Source organism: Theropithecus gelada, chromosome 12 (genome assembly GCF_003255815.1).
Source record: "Theropithecus gelada isolate Dixy chromosome 12, Tgel_1.0, whole genome shotgun sequence".
NCBI classification, from domain to species: domain Eukaryota; kingdom Metazoa; phylum Chordata; class Mammalia; order Primates; family Cercopithecidae; genus Theropithecus; species Theropithecus gelada.
In genome coordinates, this window is record NC_037680.1 from 19,441,694 (window position 1) to 19,468,390 (window position 26,697).

The 26,697-nt window shown below is 34.3% G+C and overlaps 1 protein-coding gene across 1 annotated transcript in view; it reads right to left on the reverse strand.

The window, feature by feature from the left end:
• Positions 1–26,697, reverse strand: part of LRP1B (LDL receptor related protein 1B) — a 1,963,100-nt gene that overhangs the window by 140,770 nt on the left and 1,795,633 nt on the right. The window contains exons 67-71 of the mRNA XM_025404289.1: positions 16,798–16,914; positions 9,005–9,111; positions 3,832–3,961; positions 2,013–2,119; positions 1,545–1,677 (exon numbers count right to left, since the gene is read on the reverse strand). Coding sequence (XP_025260074.1) covers positions 1,545–1,677; positions 2,013–2,119; positions 3,832–3,961; positions 9,005–9,111; positions 16,798–16,914 — 594 coding nt within the window. The remainder of the gene's footprint in view (positions 1–1,544; positions 1,678–2,012; positions 2,120–3,831; positions 3,962–9,004; positions 9,112–16,797; positions 16,915–26,697) is intronic.

Consider the following 26,697-nt stretch of genomic DNA (forward strand, 5'->3'; position numbering starts at 1 on the left):
TGAATTGTTTGTATGTAATCAGGTACCTTGAATAAAAACTGACACAATCGGAGGGACACTTACATAAGATGAACCTTGTAACAGTAAATAGGATGTAAGGGAGACCAGTTAGGTGGCATTATGCCAGTCCAAGCAAGAAGCAATGGGAGAATGAACTAGGCAGGTGGTAGTGATTGAAGCTGAGCAACAGAGGTGATTCGCTAGAATATGGAAAACAAGGAGTAGCTTAATCATCATCCCCAAACCTTTGAATACAAAAGTCACATGAGTTATTGCTGCCAGACTGTCCACAACGTTTGCTGTCTCTAGAGTGACCAATCACAGACAGCAAGTGTGAGAACTTAGCCTAAGGTAGAAAGAGCTATTATGGACATTTAACATTTCACCGCTCTCTATTATAAACAGCAAATTCAGAATGAAATTGAAGGCCTACTTTGGGTGCACTTCCTATGAGTTAGCCCTGCTCTGCAAGGAGCTGTAAAAAAAAAAAAAAAAAAAAAAAGCAAACAAAAAAACTATTTTTTTTTCTTCATAATACAACACTTTATCAGGTTTGGGATGGAGATATCCATAAACATCTCAAATAATATTAAAGAAAGTAAAATACTGTTTTTCTTAGGTGACTACATATTCACAAAAGTAAACATGTGAGACAGATTTAAAGTATGTAAACCTAGAGTGCACATTCAAGTGCCTTGAATCACGTGGCAATATGTAGTACCATCTCTATTAATGATCTTCTAAACACCAAGAAGTGTAAACTCTATTGAGAGACTTTGTAAGCAGGTCACAAGAAATTTTGTATTTAAAACATGTATTTAACAAAATGAAAATAGCAAATATGGATTCATTTGTGATCATTTTAATCTTCAGCACACAATTGCTTTGGGAAATAACTCTAAGTAGTAACCATTGCTACATTTAATGTGGTGGCTTGAAACTAAAATGTGGTTATCTGTCAGAAAATGATCTTCGCGTAGCTGGGAAATAATCTATGACAAAACGGAAAGTTGTCTTTTAGACTGACAAAAAAAATGTAGGTTATTTTCTCAATGATATTGCAATAAGGAAATTTAGGGATTTGGGGCATGGCCTATACCTAGATATCATACAGCATATGAATGTGTGCAATTGAGTATGCCATCTGTTGTTCCTATGTTTTCAGAGTAAGGCAAGCAATGTGAAAGGAAAGAATGTACAGAAAATTCAGGATATACTTTTGTAGTCGTGGTTTTATTGACTACTTTCTCTGTATTCTCCACATATCCCTATACTTCACCTGGCATCTAGTCTGAAATGGTAGACACTCAGTAAACTCTTGCCCAGTGCTAGTGTTTGTCATGCCCAGATTGAGATTATGCTCTGTCTGACAATGATCTGGATTTTGCATATTTAGACCAGGCTGCTATGTAAGGAAACTTGGAAGAGGAAAGAGAATCATTTAAAGATTCTATCCTCTGCCTCTAGCACACACTGTATATTCTGCACAGCACCTTAACTCTCATTCTCTCATTTACAGGCACTCACATACACAAATACCTTACCTCTGTCGCAGTTCTCTTCATCACTGCCATCCACACAGTCATGAATTCCATCACACAGCCATCTAATTGGAATACAGCGGGCTTTATTTTTGCACCGAAACTGATCTTCCTTACATTCAGTCACACAGTCCATCTGCTCAAATACAAATGGACACTGCAGTTTTCATTAATGATAATGACACAATCATGGTCAAAATAAACATGCAGCTTGTAATACTAGAGATTTATTATACCATGCACTTCCTTTCACTTTGTCTTAATGAATATAACTTCTACAAATGAGAATGAACTTTAGTATATGGACAGCATGAAGATTCAAGTATTTGCTGAAATGATTGCATTCAATGTACATATCCAACATGTTAAACTGTGCTAAGAATCAAGATTATTTCCTTTATTTTCATTACATTTGTTTGCCCAAACCTAATTCATGTAATTCAAATATTTTAATTAAACAATATATTTTACCTCATCTGAACCATCAGCACAATCATATTCTCCATTACATTTCAAAGATGCTGAAATACATCCACCACTGGCACATATATATTCACTTGATGAGCAAGTAGGAGAAGCTGAATACAATTATAAATTTGAGATTGAGATAGAATAAAAATAACAGGTTTTAGAAATAAAAACATAAACATATAAGTATATGAATTTATATATGTAATAATAGTTTATACTATATAAATATATTTAAAGACTGGTATTACAGATTCATTTAAATTATTTAAATAATTTTATAATTATTTATAATATTATTGCATTATATTAAATATACTTCATGAGGTAATAGCCTGTGCAGTAAGAATTTTACTCAATAGTCCATAGAAGGAAAAAGAAAACCTTAATATCCTTCATCCCTTTGATTTTGAAGTGTTACACGAGTTTTTATTTTTACAATTTTAAATTAAATTATTTTAAATTATTGAAGTCTCAAATTACTTCCAAAACTGTAATAATATTTAGTAACCTTTGAGTATGTTAATCTTACATTCACTGCATAAAGCACAAAGTAGAAATCTTGGCATGGTCTCATAGACCCAATGATATCTATTTCGTTGCATTGACTTAAATAAAATATTTGAATAGGTTCTAAGAATTGCATTGTTTGGGGATTTTAAATATGAATACATGTGTAATTAACAGAGTTAACAGAATGTGCAGCGTTCCTTTATGATGCAGAAATTAAGAAAAACAAGCAGCTAAATGTTATTTACAAGTATAATATTGGCAAGTTTGTAATATTTGTAAGTGTATTAGTCACAAGATGTAAATACTACCCAGTCTAATTAATTGACAGAAATTATGACAGCTGCCTCTGTCTATGGGCTTGAGTTGGCTAGGCTTGCATTCAAACGTCTGGGCTTCTGGCCTTATGTTAGATCACTATGTAGTCTATTGTACTTACTTAATGACTTCGTGGTCTGAATTCCTTAGCTCAAGGATACTAAAAAGCTTTTTCCTTGAGTTTTAACTCCTTTTAATTGGCAGTGTTTGTCTAGGGATCTGTGTACATAAGGAGTCTAATAACATGTCTGTATTTAGTAAGAAAGAAATAAGTGATCAATTAACAATATGGCCCATGGACATGGTACTGGATCATAGTAATGTATGAGTCTTGTAGCTGTAACTCTGACCTAGTCTCTCAAGGTAATGTTTTCATGGTCATACATACATTATAGTATGGTTTTCCACCAGTAATATTTTTCTGTAAGATAATGTAATTAAAATATATAATTAAAAATGAAGTGTTTTAATGAGTATATTTATAGAGCCACCTAGCACATAAATTGAATAGTGTATCTTTTTTTCTGGCTTTGCTTTCTAACTTTACTCAAATTTTAGCCCAAGATGTAAATACAAATAATACAATTATGCTTCTTCTTAGCTAGCATCGCATTGAAATGGGTACATTCTAGTTCATAATCATCATTTCCATAACTAAAAGCTTGTCTTTTACTGCACTTATAATTTCAACAGATTTTACTTTGCTATCTTGGGGAAACAATTCCAAATGGTATAATATGATATAGATACCAGAAAATCAAATTTGGGGAAATTATGATTGGATTCCATTAATAAGTAATGATATTATCTTCCAAAACACTTTCAAAACATATGAAGAACACACTAATTAATTTATCCACAGATTTGCAGACCATTTCTTAAACATGGTAAACATATGACATATTTGCCACTGTTTTCTGCATATTGCTGCTTAAATTTAAATTCTAGAAAGGTAAAATGTTAACTAAATGAAATATCACTTCAATCCTTTTACCTGGCTCACAGCTTTTCTCATCTTCCCCATATTTACAGTCTTCATGGCCATCACATTTCCATTTTGCTGGTATACACTGACCATTGGAACATTGGAACTGATCTTTGGAACAACTTATTTCACAATTTCTCTATGAAAAACAACAGAGATATAATCAAAATTAAAATTTTAGAAACACGTCTACACACTTAAAAGATAAGGAAACTTATGTACAGAAAACCTGGATGTGATCTTGGAAGAACTTGTTTCACAATTTCTCTGTCAAAAACAACACAGATGTAATTAAAATTGCATTTTTAGAAAAATGTTTACGAACTAAAAGACTAGACAACTTATGCATAGTAACCCAGAAGTGTAGGAACCATGTCTACTGTATAAAAGTGGCTCTGATGCTAATATTTTAAGCCCATGACTAAATAATAGAATAATAATAATTTTCCACTTTCATTTGTCCCTGTGTGTCATAATAAAACAAAAAATGGAAAAAAAGAACACAAATTTTATGGCTTCATCATGCTAATTAAGTTACTCTGAGAGTACGATTATTCAGTAGACAGTTATGGGGTAATGGAATTTTAAGAATTGTAGGTGATAATGAAGACTGTGAGATAATAAAAGGGTTAAAGAATTACTTCTAGCTGGCACAATAGCCCCAGCCACTCAAGAGGCTGAGGCAGGGATTGCTTGAGTCCAGGACTTTGAGGCTGTTGTGTGCTATGATAGGCACACATGAATACCACTGCACTGCAGTCTAGGCAGTGTAGCCACATCTTGTTTAAAAACAATTTTTTTTTTCAAAAATTAATTCTAAGCAACTACATCCAGTTTATTGGCTAGAGGGAGAAGGCGGCTAGGGATATGGAATGCAAAACAAACAAAAATCCTAAGACAAATCTGTTTTGCATTGGCAAAGCTTCCCCTGGTGTTCCTTCTTTCCCCTCTCTCCATCTCTTTTCCTTTGCACCAGTCCTTTTACAGTTTAGTTGTTTGTAATTCTCCTTCTCTTCTTTTCCGGTATTGTTCCCTAAAGCACTATGACATGAACTGTCAACATTTTCATTTCTGCTAGTCCATATACAGATTTTATGTGGAAGTCAAACAAGATGGCAAATTTACCTTTGAGGATCTGCATATGAGATGAATGAAATGGAGTCACTAGAAATCACCTTTCCTGGGTCTGAACACTCTGGTTGAAATGGACTACTCTAACGAAGTGTCTCACTGGGATGATGTTTTCTGTTGTTAGGGAATTTCTATTTTTGCCAAAATGTACTTGTCTGCTTCTTCCACAGAAAGTGTAACAATCTCATGGTTTATGGAACTCCTAGCAAGTAAAGCACGTTGAACTACTTGCTGCTTCTTCCCAGTTTCATCCCCATGTAAGGAAGGAGAGCTCACTTTCTAAATTTCTGAAATTTTCTCTTTGTGACGACAGCTTAAGTAGAAATGGAACTACTTAAGAAAAAGCTTTTTATGTGTAAGGATAATCGGAAATGTGGGATATCTGGAGTAAGCTACATAACAGCAAATGACGTGAAAGACATTAGAGAATGTCATAAGAAAGAGATGTCATGTGTTTTATTCACCACTGTATTCTCCATACTGTTAGTGTCTGGGACGTAGTAAACATTCAATACAAACCGCTGAGTGAATTAATAAATTAATAAACTAGCAAATGTAGAAAACAAATATAAATTAACATCTCATATAACTTTATCCCAGCTCTACTGGGATAAAGATCATGCCTGTCTGTGAACCAAGTATCTAATACTGTCACATGATTATAATAACTATCCAGTAAACATTTTTAGAAGCAATGAATTATTATCTCTGCAAATGGGCTCATTTAAGTAAAACAGCTCAATGACCAATGGCACGAGTGTGTCACTTAGCTATATAAAATACTGTTTGGTAACATAAGGACTCAAAAGAGATCTATACCTTGAATTAAAGTTTCTTTAATGTATAACTATTTCTCATTCTTCAGTTTTTTAAAATGCCATTTTGCCATTTACTACTTGAAGAAAACAGGTCAGTTATACTATAGAATAGTTCACATTCTGAATTTGACTAATTGCATCCTAAAAATGTTGTTACCTTTGCAACCTCCAAAGTGACTAATGAGCTTTTGCTTTTTAAAATATTGTTGTGAACTCATTGATTTTTATACATTGTGTGTGTGTATGTGTGTGTATGTGTGGGTTTTAATCCCTTCCAGTCATTTTTCTTTCTAATGCTCAAATTGTCCCTTTTGTCAGTGGAAGTTCCTTTAAGTTTGTTCTTGTGCACTTTGTACACTCTCTTAATAATCTCAGATGTTAGCAGCTCATCTTGTCAATTTATTTTCTCAGACCTAAAATTAGGCATATCTCAAAGGAATCTTCTTTCCTTTAATTGGAAAATGGTATTTAGAGACCACTTGGTGAATTTCAGGATAGTCATTACCATTGGTTTATAATCGGTTCTAGGACTTTTCACTGGCAGAAGTAGAAATCACATATTTTTAGAAAGAGAAAGATTAATCAAGATCCTATAAAGATACTTTTGGATTTAATAAGAGAGGATTTTTACTTAACTTTTTGTTTCTACATTTATATCTCCTTTCTTTTAGTTTTAAATTTTGAGTTCTAATGACATTGACATAAATAAGCATTTGAACTTCCCTACATGTTTCAAAATAGCAGAACCAATATTATTATTAACAGTAAGTCTATGAATGCAGTTTAAGATTTCTTTGCTTTTTTGTTCTTACAACATATTATGCTAAATGTAGAGGAAAAATATTATAATTTAAAATCACTTTAAATAATCATTCTTTGTGTGTACCACAGAGATAAATACTTGCTATACAATTAGATTGAACCAACTTTTTAAACTTCTTATTTTTGTGTTATTAACAAGCTAATATTATCAGTTTCATTCATACAGAAACTTATCTTCACAATTCTCTCAATTTTTGTTCTTAATGTGAGAGTATTCTGTGTGTAATTCTGCTTTCTAGCCATTTGTTCAGTCTTTTTTTTGTCTAGATGGTAAAAAAAAAAGATAGAAATCAACTACCAATAGTGTTAGCTACTTCATTACATATAGACTGCACTAAACATCTATAAATATAGAGAAAAATGACTTTACTACAATAAATTTCATTTCTTCTGAGCCTTATCATGCAAATGTCTGGATATATGGATGTATATTTAACCATCAAATCACTGTGTTCACCAACTTATGGGATGAGAGACATGGTAATAAGGATATCTACTTTTACACGAATAAGATTTTAAAGAAGTAGTATTCGATTCTGTATAAACACTTTGCACATCTTGTGAATATGATTCAAGATAAATATATAAGCCTTAAGCAATATATCCCCACCTCTTGATGTTTTACATATTACCCAGATTGGTTCGACATATTAAATAAAACCAAAGCCAATATATTTTCATGGATGAGTTTAATTAAAGTGTGTTTTTCTGCCTTAGAAAAGTTTAATGTAATTTTCAAATGTATGAATGTTAGGTAAATATGTGGCTGGTAAATGTAAAAAATGTAACTCTCCTTTGTGTTAAAAAAAAAAAAAAATGGTTTGACTTTTATTTTGTGAAGAGCTCCATGACTAGAAGTGCTGTATTTTTCAACTTTTTCTCTTGAGTGACCTTCTCATCTTTGAGACTTAAGTTTTGCTAGCCCTCAGGTGAGAAATTACACGTGTTTGTTTTCAAAATATAAGCTGTTGAATGTGGTTATTGTGACTTTTCAAAAAGGTGAGAGAAGGGAGAATTGTCCAGTCCTATAGGGAATGCCTCAGGGTGGGAAGAGACCTAGTTTGCATAAATTCTGTAAAGAGCAGAAACCTGTAGTGTCTCCTCCAGAGGCAGGAAATCAGTGGGTATCTAGGGAATTGGGAACTGAAACACAGAAACCTCCAAAGCTGCAGCAAAAATCCTCTGGCCAAGTCTATGGTCAGTGGGAGGGCATTAATAAGAGGTGAGTATATATGCTTCTCAACCAGAGCAGCAGAGCTTTAGGGAATCATTGCAATACAGGATACATGGTGTACGCTGTGGAACAATATATATTTTTTTTATTTTTTTGAGGTGGAGTCTCGCTCTGTCACCATGCTGGAGTGCAGTGGCACGATCTCAGCTCACTGCAATCTCTGCCTCCCAGGTTCAAGCAATTCCCCTCCCTCAGTCTCCCAATTAGCTGGGACTATAGGCGCGCACCATCATGCCCAGCTAATTTTTTTGTATTTTAGTAGAGATGGGGTTTCACCATGTTGGCCAGGATGGTCTCGACTTCCTGATCTCATGATCCGCCCGCCTCAGCCTCCCAAAGTGCTGGGATTACAGGCGTGAGCCACCACGCCCGGCCAGAGCTCTTTTTCCTTCACTTCTTACTGGACTTGATTGTGCAAACCTTGTGTTTCTGATATTATCTATGTGAAATCACTGATACTGGGATATCAGAGCTGGGTTCCTTTTAGATTTGACTGAGAAAAATATATGTAATCATGGGTTGTTTATTATTTTTAAAGCATCATGGAGTAATTAATATCTGAAACATAAGGACATAAATTCATAAATAACAAATTGTATGAAGTTTTATAAATGTTAGCACAGACTGAGTTCATAGAATTTTCCAGAGAAATTGTAAACTTCTCACTTAAAGCTGTGTGTACATAGGCCTTATTATAAATGGATTGTGATTCATCACGGAAGCAAAGCTCAACCTGTGGTTTCATGAAAATTGATGACCCACATCGATGTCTGTAAGACTATAACTATTGAAGAAAGAGACTGGGGAGAAGAAACTGTTTAAAATGCATAAAAATATTAGTCCTGACTATAAATACTGCAGCAAATTTATGAACTAATTCACAGATGGCAGGGGCATCAGCTATAGGGAATAGGGTTTTCAAACATCCTATTCCCAACCCAGCTATTCACCAGTTGAGGTAAAACAGACTATAAAATTAACTGTCAATAGCAGCACAAGAGCTATTCCCTGTGCTGGGGATGTGCAGCCCAGCACACGGATATAATACTTATCTCAGTGTGTCAAGAGTAAAGTGTATTTCTGAGCTGTCCTTGCCGCACTTACTGGACTGAGTAATAATAATTACAAATGTGGTTCTAAAGAACTGCTTTCTTTTTGATTTTACAAAAATGCCTACCTCATCAGAGCCATCTGCACAGTCAAAATCTCCATCACACCAGAACCTTGAAGAAACACAGTCCCCATTGGCACAGAGGAAATCTTTCAATGTACATGTCTGTGGCTCTGGGGACAGAAAAACAGCACAGGGTTATTCTATTATATGCAAGGGCATTGTAAAATTTATATGACATATGACATGAAGTAGCATTAAAGAAATAAAAAAGAGGTTAGTCAAACAGAACCAATATATTGTTTAGGAAAAGTCTCATGAAGTATCTATGGTACATAATATAATAATTTTTCAAATTTATTTTAAAATCATGAGTACAAAATGGCATGACCAAAACAAGTTGGATCAAAGATAAATGTTCTACTGTTTAATAAAAATAAATCAGCACAGTAAAATTAAAAGCCTGAAAATGTACCTATTGTCACACTATAACAATGATCCTTTTTAGTTGTTGGAGTTCTATGTCATTCTACGTATTTACTTTAAATAAGTATGACATTTTGTGACTCTCTGTACCTATGGGGCTGCTTATTATTAACTGGGCAGTTAGTCTAGCCTTTGTATTTGACTTTTTATTATGTATTCTAAAAACATTCTAATTATTCAATTTTGTTCCCAGAAAATCTGGAGTTCCTGGAACAAGAAGAGTATATAGGGATAATATTACACAAAGCTAGTTTGTAAGATTCTTCTTTAAAAACTGCACTTGTTTATGCCATTGTTTATTGTGCCCTATATCACTTGCCTGTCAATTTAGATAATTTAGCAGTTATTGATTTAATTATGCTGTCCCATATTCCACATAAGGCATAAGCCAAATACTAATGACTTACTACTTGGCTTAATTCCTATTGGAATATGTTTCATCTGGAAAATGAAGTAGGATTTTAGAAATTCATTCGTACGAGTAACCAATATGACTGCTGGATATCATCTCTTGTTTCATTTTTGTTCTCTAAACAGGACTGATATCTTACATGATGAAAGACGTCTTGTTTTCTCTATTCATTCCTTGTATTTGCAGCTCTATCACACATAATAATATTCTTACTGGGTCAAGAAGCAATAACTAACAGACATTAAGTTTAAGGAATATCCGTATGATGCCTGATTTTCTGCACAAAGATTGTGAGTGAATCAGTCTGTATTTGGATTTTGCTCTACACGATCCCTTGGTTTCTACATAGAGAGTAACATCTTGATGGTTTGGTATCATGGGGGCTCCTACATTTCTATATAAAGGAACCCTTTCAGAGGCAGGCACGGCGGCTCATGCCTGTAATCCCAGCTCTTGGGAGGCCGAGGCAGGCAGATCAGTTGAGGTCAGGAATTCAAGACCAGCCTGGCCAATATGGCAAAACCCAACTCTACTAAAGATACAAAAATTAGCCTGACTTGGTGGTAGGCTCCTGTAATCCCAGCTACTTGGGAGGCTGAGGTGGGATAATTGCTTGAATTTGGGAGACATAGGCTGCAGTGAGCTAAGATCGTGCCACTGCACTCCAGCCTGGACAATAAAGCAAGATTCTGCCTCAAAAAAAAAAAAAAAAAAAGAAACCCTTTCAGAACGTTGGACTGGAAGAACTATAGAAAAAGCAGTGTGTGACAGCAAGCATTTCATTCTACTCTGCTACTTAGTTTAGTTTAAAACAAGACCTTCAAGGTATAAGACAAGGTGCCATTTGATAGAATGGGAAAATGCCCTTAAATGGATAATCTTCTCATGTCCCTACACTCCTTTGTTTAGTAGATGTGACAAAAGAAATTTCCCTTTTCGTTTTTAAAAGGTATTCACATAGATTATGCTTTCATCTTAAAAATAACTATTAATACTAATATTATTTATTATAACAATAATAATAATTATCCTCTACCAATTGTTTATTTCTTGTTAAGTACTAGGTAAAGTTAATGAAACATACTTGAATTAACTCACCAATGAATTTTTATAACAACTCTCTAAGGAATGTGCTATACTTGCACCCCGTTTTAGATGCGTAAATTGAGGCACAGAGATAATAAGTAACGTACTTCAAATCACTGAGCGTGCAGAAGAGCTATTAATTGTACTTGAATCAAGACAACCTGATACCAGGGCCTGTACTTTTTCCTAGTAGGCTATATCATTGCTTCCCATACAACTGAGGAAAAAATAAGTGTCCACATATTACAGAGATTAACATTAAAGGCCTGGGAAGTCAAGTGACTTATCTAAGGTACATGGCTAGCAATATCTATTTTATTAATAAAAACAAGAGAAAACTCATATGCTCTTATCATCATTCCATACTGAAGCCATTTTGCCCTCCTGGTTGCAGACACATGCAGTTTTATTCTCAGAGGAAATAAATTATAGTGAAATATGTTCAATTTATTTAACAACGGAAAATAACAGCCAAAATTGTTTTAATGAAAAGAATAAAGAAAGTGTAAATTTAAAATATATCGTACTTACATGTTTAAAAACAGCAGAAGAAACATCTAAATTTCATAGAATTGGGAGTTGTAGAATGGGACTAATTCTTTCTCTAATGTTCTAATTTGCCTTTATCCTATTTAAAAGTAAGTGTGCTCATCATATGCTAAACAGCAAAGGCTTCACAGGCCTTGACACACTTTGCTATACAAAGAGTTGAAAGTTGTTGATGTAGGTTAAAAAAAGTTATCAAGCCAGTAGTTGAAAGCATTTACCCAAGAGTTCCACAGAATGCTCATTTTCTAGAGACTTTGTCCTAACATTATTAATTATTCTGCTTCAAAATGGCAGTAGAGAGGCTGAGAGATTTGCTGAGAAAAGCTTTTCCAGGGAAAGTGGAAATTCCGCGTGTTTCTATCATGTTTTTTAAAATGCCAGCAAATCTACTTCTGAAAAATAATCATGAATTTTTTATACATACACAAATACCATCAAGGAATAGGGTACCGAGTCTATTTCTAACCATCATTCATATATCTCAGAATCTTTTGCCACTAGATAGCTCAAAAAGAAAATCTCTTGAGGGAAATGTAATTTAGTTATCACGGAAAGTCCTAAGGAATTTTTCCTTATTGCTTATCTTACCTTTGATCTTTTTTGGATAAAGTAAAAGACCAATTTTCAGACTTTATCACGATACTATTTTTCTTGTGAAAGAGAACAACAACAACAAAATGACTGTAGTAAAAGCTAACCCACCTGAAAAATAAAATTGGGTGTGACATTTTCCCCTGTATTTCTAAAATGCTATTTTCATGCTAATTTTTCTCTGATATTACCTATATTCCTGGACCAAGAGTAGATGCGTAACTCCACATGTGAACAATTAGCCAGGTTTTCCATAAACCTCATCTAGACAAGCCAGATTAGCAACCAAGAAGCTTTTGCAGGGTATGCTTTCCATGTTTCAGAAGGCCAATTGGGATTCTTCAATAAGAATAAAATATAAAGGGCCAAGTGCGGTGGCTCAAGCCTGTAATCCCAACATTTTGGGAGGTTGAGGTGGGCAGATAACCTGAGGTCAGGAGTTTGAGACCAGTCTGGCCAACATGGTGAAACCCCTTCTCCACTAAAAATACAAAAATTAGCTGGGCACCACCACACACACCTGTAATTCCAGCTACTTGGGGAGCTGAGGCAGGAGAATCACTTGAACCCAGGAGATGGAGGTTGCAGTGAGTCAAGATTGCACCAGCACCACTACACTCCACCCTGGGCAACAAAGTGAGACTCCCTCTCAAAAAAAAAAAAAAAAATAGAACAAAATACAGGGTCATCATATAGACTGATTATTTACTTCAATACTGATTACTGATGGAGGCAAAAACATACAGCCACAGAATTGAAAAGACCTTTGGAATTCATTTTACACGAAACTGAAGAAAATCATGTTCTGGAAATAAAAGTGGCTTTCAACACCATAGAGTAAATGGCAGAGCAGAAAGACTTGGACTTCAGTTTCTCTACTATCTTAAAAACTCTTGGTGATAAATTCAAAAGTTATATGAATGTCAATGTTAGCATTTGACAAGAATTTTTAGAATACAATTAGTATAACTTACACTCTATACAAATAATCTTCTGATAGAAATTCAGTGTGAAAGCACTAGAAATTCAAATAAGGTAGAAGCAGCTTGTCTATGTAAACCTAAATTTTAAATTACTTGTTATTTTAAAATCGATTGGATTTTTAGTTACTTCTTAATAATGTAAGGATATAAAGTTATTTATTTTGTAAATCAGTAATATAGATGGCATATATGACGTATTTTATTTTTTGTTGCTAAAGATAGTATAGATGTTGAGATTTCTCAATTATTTCCAAACTTCTGATCCAGATTACAAAATAACTCCAATGACAATGAGATTTTCTTGTTTTGAAGAGCAGAAAAAATTGTTCAAGCAGTGTCCCTGCTGAACACTTAACGAGGGAAATGATAAACAGAGGATGATAAAATGACAATGAACTAATTATCCTATGTAAATATAAAAATATAGAAAGCATATTAAGTTTAAAATGTAGTTGGCAGTTAATTGCCCCACTACTATTTGAACTCTTCCCATCTCTATCAGTGGACTATCTCCAACACAATTTAAAAAGTAAATGCATGAAATCAGATTCATAAACAAAGAAGACAAAAAGTGACTCTAAATTATGTTGCTGTTATTTTTCAGCTACAGTTTTGTGTTACATAATAACTTTTCCAACAACATACAGTGTTGGTGTCATAAATTATAATTTTTTAATGTTTAGATAGGCAAATACATACCATCGTGTTACAATTCCCTATAGTATTCAGTACAGTAACATGCTGTATAGGTTTGTAGCCTATGAGCAATTAGCTGAACCATATAGTTTAGGTGTGTAGTAGTCTGTACCATCTATGTTTGTGTAAGTACACTTGACGCTGTTCACACAATGACAAAATTGTCTAGCGACAAATTTCTCAAAATGTATCCCCACTGTTAAGCAACACATGATGATCTAGGTTGATTTATATGTCTGTGATATGTTTCACTACTTAATAATAGCTAACAATAACTGCCAAACATGAATCAAAGTGCATAACATTGATCGATACTATTTAGAAAATAGGACAACATATACCACAGACCTAATATTTTAGGACAGCGATGTGCATGTGTGTGTATGTGTGTGTCTGTGTTTACAATTATTTTAATACATAACAATTGTAAATATCTTGATAAATTTTAGTACAGCAATAGTATTTTCTTCTAAGGCTTGTTTCAATGTGACTAATATTTTGGTGCTCCCCAAATATATAACTGAATTATTTTCTCGTTCTTTATTGACTAAATTTCTGCCTATGTAGAACTATTGTCAATGTCGAAAGCTTCCCATTTCTTCTGGCCTATTCAAAATAGCATCTTGAAGCCCTATTCAATTATCTAGACCCCTGGATCCAACCTCTTACATACTCTTACATGTTCAAAACACGTGAATATACTTTCATATTTGCCCTAACATACTCTGACACTCCTCTTACATGTGTAAAATGTGAACATACTCTTATACTTGTCCCATATATGCCTACTACTCTTCCATATTACAACTGTAAAATGGTTCATTCTTGTTCACTGTCATCTCTCCTCTGCAACTTCATCAATATGACTTGCCTTAGTCAACAAGCTCAGAGTGAACAGACACTAAAAGAGAACCACACATAATTGGGTATTTTATACTGAAATGCTTGATACTGCAACCACTTCCCTCACTTTTTCTTAAGGACACTGTGGCTACAGTGATTTATCACTGAGTTTCCACAGTGACAAGCGAGAGTAAGAGTCAATGTTCTTTCTCCTTGCTTTCTTGTGCCAAAGGCTGACTTTTAGATGTCAGTACAATGATATTCAGCCACTTAGAAAAACCCAGCAGACTCAGAAGCAGGTGAGCCCTTCCTTCTTCTCCTGTTTTTCTTATTATAAAAGTAGGCTAACTTCTCACATAGATTCAACCACCCCCTGAATAAAAGTTCTCCAAGACATGTCTTCAGAGTTGGCCTCTCATCCACCCTCTTCTGCTTTCAACATCCTTCCGTTATAAGGCATTTGCTCTCAGTTACCTTATTGATGATTAACACCAAATATATCAAGAAAAAATCTAAGTAGACATTTGTACACTTAAGTTCTGGTTCATAAATAAGCAGAAAGTATATGCATAATTGTGGGGGGATTTTTTGTATTTATGCTTCTATCCCTACCAGCTCCACCCCATCAGAATTTTACTTTAATCATTAAGTGGATCAGAGAATTTCCATACATAGTTTTTAAAAACTGGTGTTTAGAGAAATCTAAAACTCTATTGACTCTCTGCATTGCTCTTTATCTTTCTAAAGACTATGACCTGTTAGAAGATATGTATGTAAAGAGGGAGTTATAAAAGTTTCTATATGCAGGATATTCTATAATCACAATAATCCAGAGATTTCATGCTTAATATACTTCATTCCCAAAGACAGGTCAGATTAAGTTGTGAAAGTTATCCAAAACATTAGTTGGTACTTTGCAAGCCAAATATCTGAGTGGTTTATTCAGGCTTTCACTCTACTAATTATATGCTTTCATATAACGTATTCCTATGTAGATTTAGTCTTCTGCCTCTGGGGAAATGAATGCTCTTAGTCCAATGAGATGTCTGCAAGAATAGACACTATCATTATTAATCTGCATTAAGTCTTCTTGGAAGTACCAGACATAAATATTTAATAAATGGAATTTGATTATTATGTTATTTTAAACATGCTTATGTAGCTTTCTTTGTTTAAATGACAGTGTATAACAGTGCCAATAAGAAATATACTCAGACCTAGTGTGGCCAGCTCACGCCTTTAATGCGCACACATTGGGAGGCCAGGGTTTATCGCCTGGGCCCAAGAGTTAGTGATCAGCCTGGACAACATGGCAAGATCCCGTCTCTACAAATTATAAAGAAAAGAAAACTAGCCAGGTGTGGTGGCATGCTTCCATAGTCGCAGCTGGAAGGCTGAGGTGGGAGGAACACCTGATCCTGGGAGATCAAGGCTACAGTAAATCGTGATCATGCCACTGCTCTCCAGCCTGAGCAACAGAGTGAGACCTTGTCTCAAAAAATACATATGTATTTTTTGGTCTCAGTATTTAAGGTCTCAGTATATATATTTCAGTATATATATATATTTTTTTTTCTGAAATAAATGCTACAATCTGGAGATATTGTCACAATTTTATATAACTGCCATACTCTTCAGAAAGTAAAATTTTGGGATAATTATCATTTTTAAATGTATTATATAAAAATGGACAAGACAGATGGTAACAATAGTGTTATTCTATTTTCAGAGAAATGCATCCTGAATATATAAGGTGTTGACTACTCTAGAGAGAATAAGTGATATTTCACTGAAATATGCTCATGGGTGAATTTGTAGTGTAAAAGGATTTGAGACTGAAATGAAATGACTACCATTTGTTAAAGAATGAGATGTTTTACAGTGACTCCACATCATTCAGCTCATTGTGTGAACTTGCATCAACGATTTCCTTCATTGCCTACTAAGGGTTTGCATTAAACCTCATGATAGTTTCCTACCAATTGTGAGAACTGTAACAAAATAACTCTCAGGATAAGTATTTCGATAATTCTACCATTTGAGATTCAGGTCAATGTAGTCTGAATATTCTCATCCAAATGTGAATATATGTCTAAAAATGTGAGCCATAAGACAGACAGGTTCAAATTTATACCTTAACAGAACTAAAAATTGCCATCCTGCTTATGGAATGGGCTGTCAATCTCACAACATTATTAGGAAGAGTTACTTACTACAGTTTTCTTCATCTGAGTTATCACTGCAGTCATTTTGGCTATCACACCGCCAGTGATCTGGAATACAGTTGTTGTTTTTACACTGGAATTCATGAGGTCCACAAGTCTTTTTATCTGTAATGGAAAGAACCAGAGTTTGCATTGTAGATTTCCATGAAGACATCCCTCACAATGTCCTGACTGCCATGACAAGTCCATGGCATATAATGTTTCCTTAATTCAGTTACTAAGAAGCATCCTTAGGAAAAATTGAAGGCAAGTGCTGAGGAAAATCTATTTTTTGGTCTTGTTTTATGTTGTTATTGTTCATGCTTTCACTGTGAGCTAATTAGGAAGAAACCGATTGGACCATCCAAGCAAAGTCAACACAAATCAGTTTTCAAAAAATCAAAATTGGCCGGGCATGGTGGCTCATGCCTGTAATCCCAGCACTTTGGACAGTTGTCTTTTCATTTAGGACACATCCTCTCTTCTCCACCCTGTATTACTGCTATAAAGCAACAAAATATATGGTTATTATTACAATTCTACGGTTGTCATCTTGTGTTTCTCCCTAAGGAGTTCGTATTCATAATTGATCTGTGATTAGCTGCTCTTTCTAAATCCTGGCCACTGCCCACTCACAAACTCATTGGTTATCATAATGCTTCATATGTGTATAGAGTTTGAACATTAATTATGGGCCATCTCACATGAACCTTTAAACAATTCCACTGAGTACCAGGAAAAGTATTAACTAGCGTTTCACTTTACAGATGGTGAAATAAAAACTTTTGGAAATTTAGGAACTTAATACATTTTCACTATCATTAAATAGCACAGCCAATATAAAAGAAGTGTGCTTCTACTCCTGATCTAGCGCTTTTTACAACAAATGTAACTTACATGTATATCAGCTAGAATCAGAAAGCATGTAATAAGAATTTATTTAAAGTTTAAATCATATGTATTAAAACTATAATATTGAACTATATATAGCTAAAACAGTGCTCCATTAAACCTTAATGTGCATACATATAAGTCACTTGGGAATTTTGCTATAATGGAAATTGAGATTCAGTAGGTCTGGGTTTCTAACGAGCTGGCTGGCAATAATATTGCCTTTTTTCTATGAAACACACTGAATAGCAAGATTCTGGAGTAACAAAATTATGAATTAAATAACATTAAAATGATAAAATTATAAGCCTCAATACACAATCTAGAACACATTTCCCTTTCATGTACTCAGATAAACTCCTTATCATCCATACTAGAGATGGACAGTGAAGTGCTTCCAGTCTCAGACTAGTAAAACAAATCAGCTAAAGGAATGGGTAAGTTATTGGTGGTGGTTCTTACGCTTTACTTTAAAATGCAACTTATAGAATTCAGACTCAAATAACATAAAAAAAAAAAGTGATTCTTCCCATCCATGAGTATGGACTGTTCTTCCATTTGTTTGTGTCCTCTTTTACTTTGTTGACCAGTGGTTTGTAGTTTTCCTTGGATGGGATCTAATTAAACTAAAGAGGTTGTGCACAGAAAAAAATAAAATAAAATAAAATAACTACCATCAGAGTGAACACGCAACCTACAGAATGGGAGAAAACTTTTGCAACCTACCCATCTGACAAAAGGCTAATATCCAGCATCTATAAATAACTTAAACAAATTTATAAGAAAATCAACCCTATCAAAAAGTGGGCAAAGGATATGAACACACTTCTCAAAAGAAGACATATATGCAGCCAACAGACACATGAAAAAATGCTCATCATCACTGGCCATCAGAGAAATGCAAATCAAAACCACAATGAGATACCATCTCACACCAGTTAGAATGGCAATCATTAAAAAGTCAGGAAACAACAGGTGCTAGAGAGGTTGTGGAGAAATAGGAACACTTTTACACTGTTGCTGGGACTGTAAACTAGTTCAACCATTGTGGAAGACAGTATGGTGATTCCTCAAGGATCTAGAACTAGAAATACCAGTTGACCCAGCTATCCTATTACTGGGTATATACCCAAAGGATTATAAATCATGCTGCTATAAAGACACATGCACACGTAATGTTTATTGCGGCACTATTCACAATAGCAAAGACTTGGAACCAACCCATGTGTCCATCAATGGTAGACTGGATTAAGAAAATGTGGCACATATACAACATGGAACACTATGTAGCCACAAAAAAGGACGACTTCATATCCTTTGTAGGGACATGGACAAAGCTGGAAACCATCATTCTGAGCAAACTATCACAAGGACAGAAAACCAAACACCGCATATTCTCACTCATAGGTGGGAACTGAACAATGAGAACACATGGACACGGGGCGGGGAACATCACACACCGGGCCCTGTTGTGGGGTAGGGAGAAGGGGGAGGGATAGCATTAGGAGAAATACCTAATGTAAATGATGAGTTAATGGGTGCAGCACACCAACATGGCACATGTATACATATGTAACAAACTTGCACATAGTACACATGTACCTTAGAACTTGAAGTATAATAATAATAATAATAAAAAAGAAAGCAAAAGTGACTTAGGTATACTTACGAAAATTAAATACTGAACATCTATTGAGGATCCACCCTAACTCTTGACTAAGCATTTTCATACACAGGATCACATCTAATCCTCATGATATTTTTAAGAAGTATTATTATATGTATTTAAACATATGAGGAAAATAACTCTCAAAACACTTAAATAATTTGTCCAATCTCACAAATATGTTAAATGGCAAAGGAGGAATTTATATCCAGCTCCAGCTTCAACAACATTTTATTAGAAAAATTCTTATGATAGATTTCAAATGCATTTTTCTACTTAAAAAAAAAAAATGTTGTCTGAATTTCTCTTCTTCCTTTTCTTCCTGCCTGCTAATAATTATTCAGAATGTAACTTATGTCAGGTGCAATGTTTTCTGCTTTATATTATATCCACCTTGTCTGTGTTATATTTAACTTTAGGTTAAAAATTTGGCCTAAATTTCACAAAATTTCTAATGTAACATTCTACACACAATCAGGAAATATGTTAAACTGAATGACCACTGAAAATAGGTTTTGAACTGAACAAATTGGATGTCTATTTTATTTTCCAGTTAAAATAAACTCTGAAAATACTGTTCTATGTATAAATATTAGTCTTATTTACTCCTTGCATGTATTACTTGTACTATTTTTTTTTTCTTTTTGGAGATGGAGTCTCACTCTATCCCGCAGGATGGAGTGCAGTGGCGTGATCTTGGCTCCCTGAACCTCCACTTCCCTGGTTCAAGTGATTCTCCTGCCTCAGCCTTCCGAGTAGCCAGGATGATACGTGCACACCACGATGTCTGGCTAATTTTTGTATTTTTAGTAGAGACTGGGTTTCGCCATGTAGGCCAGGCTGGTTATGAACCTCTGACCTCAGGTGATCCGTCTGTCTCGGCTTCACAATGTGTTGGGATTACAGGTGCGAGTCACCACTCATGGGCCACTTGTACTATTTTTAAATAATGTCTTAAAATTTTAGAATATAAGAAAATAAGAAAGATCAGACTAGACCAGAAAAATAGCCCATGTAATCCAGTTTTATAACACTAATTCTCAGCATGACAATTCTCCTTGACTGCCAAAGGTTAGTATTTGGTTCTGACAATCAATTTTTTCCTAAATCCCTTTTGTATTTTTTTCTATATTTAAACATTTGTATCATAGTTTGTGTTTAAAAATATCTGCACCTGGCCGGGCGCGGTGGCTCACGTCTGTAATCCCAGCACTTTGGGAGGCGGAGGCGGGCGGATCACAAGGTCAGGAGATCGAGACCACGGTGAAACCCCGTCTCTACTAAAAATACAAAAAATTAGCCGGGCGCGGTTGTGGGCGCCTGTAGTCCCAGCTACTCGGGAGGCTGAGGCAGGAGAATGGCGTGAACCCGGGAGGCGGAGCTTGCAGTGAGCCGAGATCGCGCCACTGCACTCCAGCCTGGGCGACAGAGCGAGACTCTGTCTCAAAAAAAAAAAAAAAAAAAAATATCTGCACCTATTTCTTGACAAAAACAAGTTAGAGTTCATTGATAAAATTTCCTTTTGGGGAGTGAAGACAGAGTAATGCAGGAAACATTAATTGCCTTATGTAAAGTTATACAAATTTTATGTTTCCAGGTTATTTAAGTTTTTTGATCCATGAAATTACTTGTAAAAATTCCAAATACAAACTACACAGCATTGTTCTGCATTTCAAACCTCCCTTGAGGTGTGTGTGCGCGCGCGCACATACACACACACACACACACACACACACACACACACACACAGAGACACATTTTAGAGGGGGAACTGTATGAGTAAGGCCTAAAACATCGGTTCTCAAATTGGTTATACATTAAAATCACTTGGGGAACTTTAAAATATCTCTTTGCCCAAACCATATCCCATATCAAATCAATAAAATCAGACTCTCTGGGGTATGATCCAGACATCAGTATTCATTAAAGCTAGTCTATGATTCCAATGAGAAACCAGAATTAAAAATCACTGGCTCAAAAAACTGATATAAAACAGAACATATATATTTCCACATTATATTACCTCCAGAGTTAATATAAAATGCTCACAATATATAATGTTTTACATTAGTTTATATTGTTAAATGGAATTCAAATATCTCATTACTCCCCTTTTCAAGTGTTGGAGAAAGTATGGAGTAAGTATGGAGAAAACAAATATAGTATATAGAAACTTGTTTTCATTTTAAACATATTATCACATAATACATGTGATACTAGTAATAAATTTGATTCTCCCAGAAAGGTAAGATGAGAGACTTTCAAATAAGAGAATTATATGTAGTGTATAATGTAATACTATTGGTGTTTGCATACGGATGGGATATTTCTGAAAAGGGATTTAAAAATCTAGCACTAGGGATGCCTCTGGGAGCAAGACATGGAGAAGTGAAATAGAAAACAACAGTGGGAATGAAATTTAAATTTCTCTTTAGACCCAAATGAATCTACTAACTACTGCAAGTAATAAGTAAATTTAAGAAGGTAGTAGAATGTACGATCAATATATAAATTTAATTGTATTTTTATATGTTAGCAATAAACAAAAATGAAACAAATTGACAATGGCATCAATGGAAAAACACATGCTTATGCATAAATCTAGCCAAATTTATGTATGATCTTTATACTGAAGATTACAAAACATTGCTGAGAAAAATTGAATAATGCCTAAGAAATGCAGATACATATCATGTTTATGGATTAGAAAACTGAAAATTGTTTAAAATGTTCATTTTTTCCAAATTTTTATGTATATATAATCATATATATATATAATTACTTTAATCAATGTCAAATTACAGCAAGTTTTTTTTTTAAGAAATAGATAAGATTGTTTAGATTGATGTAGAATTACACGGAAAAGGCTGAGCATGCTGGTGGCTCACGCCTGTAATCCCAGCATTTTGGGAGGCCGAGGCTGGTGGATCACGAGGTCAGGAGTTCGAGATCAGCGTGGCCAACTGATTGAAATCCCGTCTCTACTAAAAAATATGAAAATTAGCTGGGTGTGGTGGCATGTGCCTGCAGTCCCAGCTACTTCGGAAGCTGAGGCAGGAGAATCACTTGAACTCGGGAGACAGAGGTTACAGTGAGCCATGCTGTGCCATTGCACTCCAGCCTAGGTGACAAGAGTGAGACTCTGTGTAAAAAACAAATAAACAAACAAACAAACAGAAAAGAAAAACATGGAAATGCAAAGGTTGTAGAATAATCAAACATTTCTTGGGAAAGAAAAATTAGGCTGGAGAATTTACAGTACTTGGTTGTAAGACTTACTATAAAGCTACAGTAATCAAAAGAATGTACTATTGGACAAAATGAATAAAAAAATTAGTAATGTCAATTGAGTTTTGATAATGGCCTCTAGTCAATTTAATGAAGAAAGGCAAGTCTTTTAAAACAAATATTGCTAAAACAAGTGGTTATCTCTATAAAAAAGCATAAATCTCCATCCCATGCCATACATAAAAAAACAATCTGAGAGTATAAACATAATGTAAAATTTCTAAAGTATAGGAAAATACTCTTATAATGTTGGAAAAGATAAGGGTTACTTGGACAGGCATCAAAAAAAAAAAAAGCATTCACAGTAAAATAAAAAAAAAATGGCAAATTTAGACTTCAACACAATTAAAATGTTTTGGTCTTTAAAAGACACCACTAACCAACTGAAGAGATGAGGGACATATCATTAAATAATGAGACTTATCACATACATATCTTAGAAAGGACTTATTCAGAATACATAAAAATTCTTATATTTGTATATAATATAAGCCTACTCATTTGTAGGCAAAACACTTGAACAGAAACTTCCCACACACACACAAAACATATTTGAGTAGCAAATAAAGGTTCTCAAAATCATTAGTCATCGAGCTAATGCAAATGAAAACTACAATGAGATACCACTATATATTTACTGGAATTACTGAAATCAAAAAGGCCATATCTAATTTTTATGAGAATATGGAGGACCTAGACTCTCTTGCTGGTTTTCATAAAGGTAAACATATCTACCATGTGACTCAGCAGTTTTACTTGTAGGTATTCACCAAATAAAAATAAAAGTAAATATTTATAAAACTAATTTGTATAAGACATGTTATTGCTATAACTTTTCTGATTATGATAAGCAACCTTATCATAACTATTAACTACTAAATCATTCAAATTGGAATATATTCATAAAATTGAATATTACCCAAGAATAAAAAAAACTAAATTCTTAACATACAATAAGTCAAAAATATTTTTGACAGCCTTAAAAAATATTTGACAGCATTATGCAAATGAAAAAGCCACAAGCAAAATAATGGATATTATATCTATGTATATAAAATCCAAATACAAACAAAACCAATCCATGGTGAAAGAAGAATTAGTGGATATGAAGAGGAGCGTTGGGGAAATTGATTGAAAAGAGCATCAGGGAAGTGTCTGCCTAGAAGAAAAGTTTCTGTATCTTATTTTGGGTGTCTGTTACACATTGTATACAGTAGAAGAAAATCATCAAACTGAGTAAGATCTGTGCATTTCATTTTGTTTTAATTAAAAATTACCTTGCTATTAGAATTGCAAGGAGTTTAAAAAAAAACCCAAATAATTACACCACGATAAAATATTATTCATGTAGTCCCTGAATACTTAGGTATTATCAGCATGGAAAGGTAGTATGAGTTACAGAGAATTGCCTGTAAAAACAAAACAAAACAAAAGCAAAAACAAACTTCCTTAGAGCCTCAGAATTTAAGCCCCAGAATTTAAATGCTTTATATTAATTAACTATAAGCAATAGAAAAAAGAAAAAGTACATATATTTTTTTCAAGAGATTTATTTATTCGACAATTGAGGCTACCATGTTTTTATTCTGTTTCATAATTAAAATGAAACATAATTATTCTATTTATGCTCATCAATCATGTAAGTTTTAAGGTATTCTCAAAATTTTGCACGTATAAAGTAATAGAAAACATACCATGGTTGGAGTAAGACTGTCTGGATTCAAGTTGCTACTTCCCTGTTCCATCATGTAGCATTGAACAAATGATCGAACTGTGCTGAGATTCAGTCTCAATGATAATAAAAGAGGAATATGAATATCATATATATGTGAAAGGAAAATAAATCTCAGGACCCTAGAATCACTAAGACAAGGGAAAAGTCAAGCTGAGAATTACATCAGGTAAACCTGCCTTTCATTTCATTCTTAAATAAGATAGCTACAAAGATTTTTTTTTAAGCTACCTACCTCCCTCACAACTTTCTCACAAGGAAATTCCTTGTGAACCTCAAGATATTTACCCTAAAACAGTTCCGTTGAATTTCACCCTGGCAGTCTACACTGTGTGTTTATCTTCACAGGTGCGGGGACAGAAGATCATCCCTCTGTTCACCTGAGACAAATGCATACCCGATTGCTTCCTCTGCCCTGTTGTTTATGTAAAACAACTTAAAGTATAATAATAAATAAATTTAAAAAAAAAAAATGCAGGTTCAATGAGCCAGACGAAGTTGTGTGATCAGTGCAGGGATTCAAAAGAATGCAATCTTTTTTTTTTTTTTTTTGAGACGGGATCTTGTTCTGTCACCCAGGCTGGAGTTCAGTGACACAATCTCAGCCCACTGCAACGTCTACCTCCTGAGTTCAAGTGATTCTCCTGTCTCAGCCTCCTGAGTAGCTGGGACTACAGGTGTGTGCTGCCACAGCGGGCTAATTTTTGTACTTTTAGTAGAGACCAGTGCTTTCCTATATATCCTAACTATAATACATGTGATTCAGATTATAGGATATAAATTGTTTAAAATTGCGTCTTCTTCAGGAGTGCCAAAGGTTTTATTTTAATCTGTCAATTTCAGGATGTTTTCATGCTTTCATGTTTTCTGTACCACTTTTTTTCTCCTGAAAACATTCTAAATAAACATTCATCACAATTTTTTCCACTAATATCTAACAATTAAAATGCTAGATATAGGCCTTTCATATATACCTTTTTTTTTTTTTTCCCCCCCCAGAGACAGTATTTTGCTCTGTCACCCAGTCTGGAGTGCAGTGGTGCAACCATAGCTCACTGCAGCCTCGACCTCCTGGACTCAAGTGATCCTCCCATCTCAGCTTCCCAAGTAGCCTGGACTACAGGCACACATCACCAAGCCTGGCTAATTTGTTTTCTTTTATTTTTTTTGTAGAGACAGAGTGTAAGTTTCCCACTCTACATTGATTTCTCTTTTGTTAGTTTTGTGGCAGAGGTCAAAATAAATGTATTATATTACTGGGGAAAACTACCACTTATTCAATGAATATGTGAAATAAAGCCTGTTGTGCATATATGTAACTTTTTTGTATATTAAATATGTAGCAAACTAATGAATCAGTAGCTACCTAAACAAATTGAAATTATATACTGTTTTACAATTAATGTTTGTTTCGAAAATGAAATACCACTTGTAAATCAGCCATGTGTTTTATTCAACTGACCAGAAAAATCGTTTTGTTACTTTTTTTTTAAGTTTGCTATTAGTTTGAAAATATAATACATAAAACCATTTTAGAGTGAAGTTAGGAAGAGGACTTTAATTTGGGGATTAAGAGATTAGAAATATGATGTTTGGTCCTTCTTGCTACTGCTCTTTTGTAGTTAAGATTTTCCATCTTCTATTTCAGGAAACATGATGATTACAAATAGTTGGGTAACAGGTAATAATTTTGGTTACCAATAATAAATAAATAAATATAGTAATGGAAATACTGAGGTGAAAAGAACTGTGGGAACAATGAAGTTAAGCTTTAATCACGGCAGCTCCTTGTTTCTTTGATTTCCAGATTATAACGTTATGAAGTCAGAAGGATGTAGTTAGAACTGGCAAACTTTTATAGAAGACCTCATCTTCTCTTGGGAGACAGGTTAACTATCTCTTAACTATCAAAGCATGACCTTTTATAGAGAAGTCATTATTTTCTCTTTTTAAATCAACCTTATACAATTCTGTTCTCTTATTCTAAACACTCCTCAACATCTCTTTTTACATTATAAGGAAACAAATAACCATATATGCTGTCTTGCAAATGTACTAAATCTCCTTGACTGATTACAGGTTCACCCAAAGTGGTGGCAGACGTGAGGAGAACATATTCTCTGCCTCCTTTTCTGTAGCCTGTAGGGTTTACCGGCACATTTTTTTTTTTTGGTGGATATGTACTTAGTAAATATATACCATTCTTATTGTTTTAATCAGCTTTCATTTTTGTTTTATTTTTTGAAACTACTGTTCTCATACCTGGTGAAGCTGTTAACTGGATTCCTACTTCCACTACCACAAGAGAGGACAGCCTGACTTAGGGTGGCCT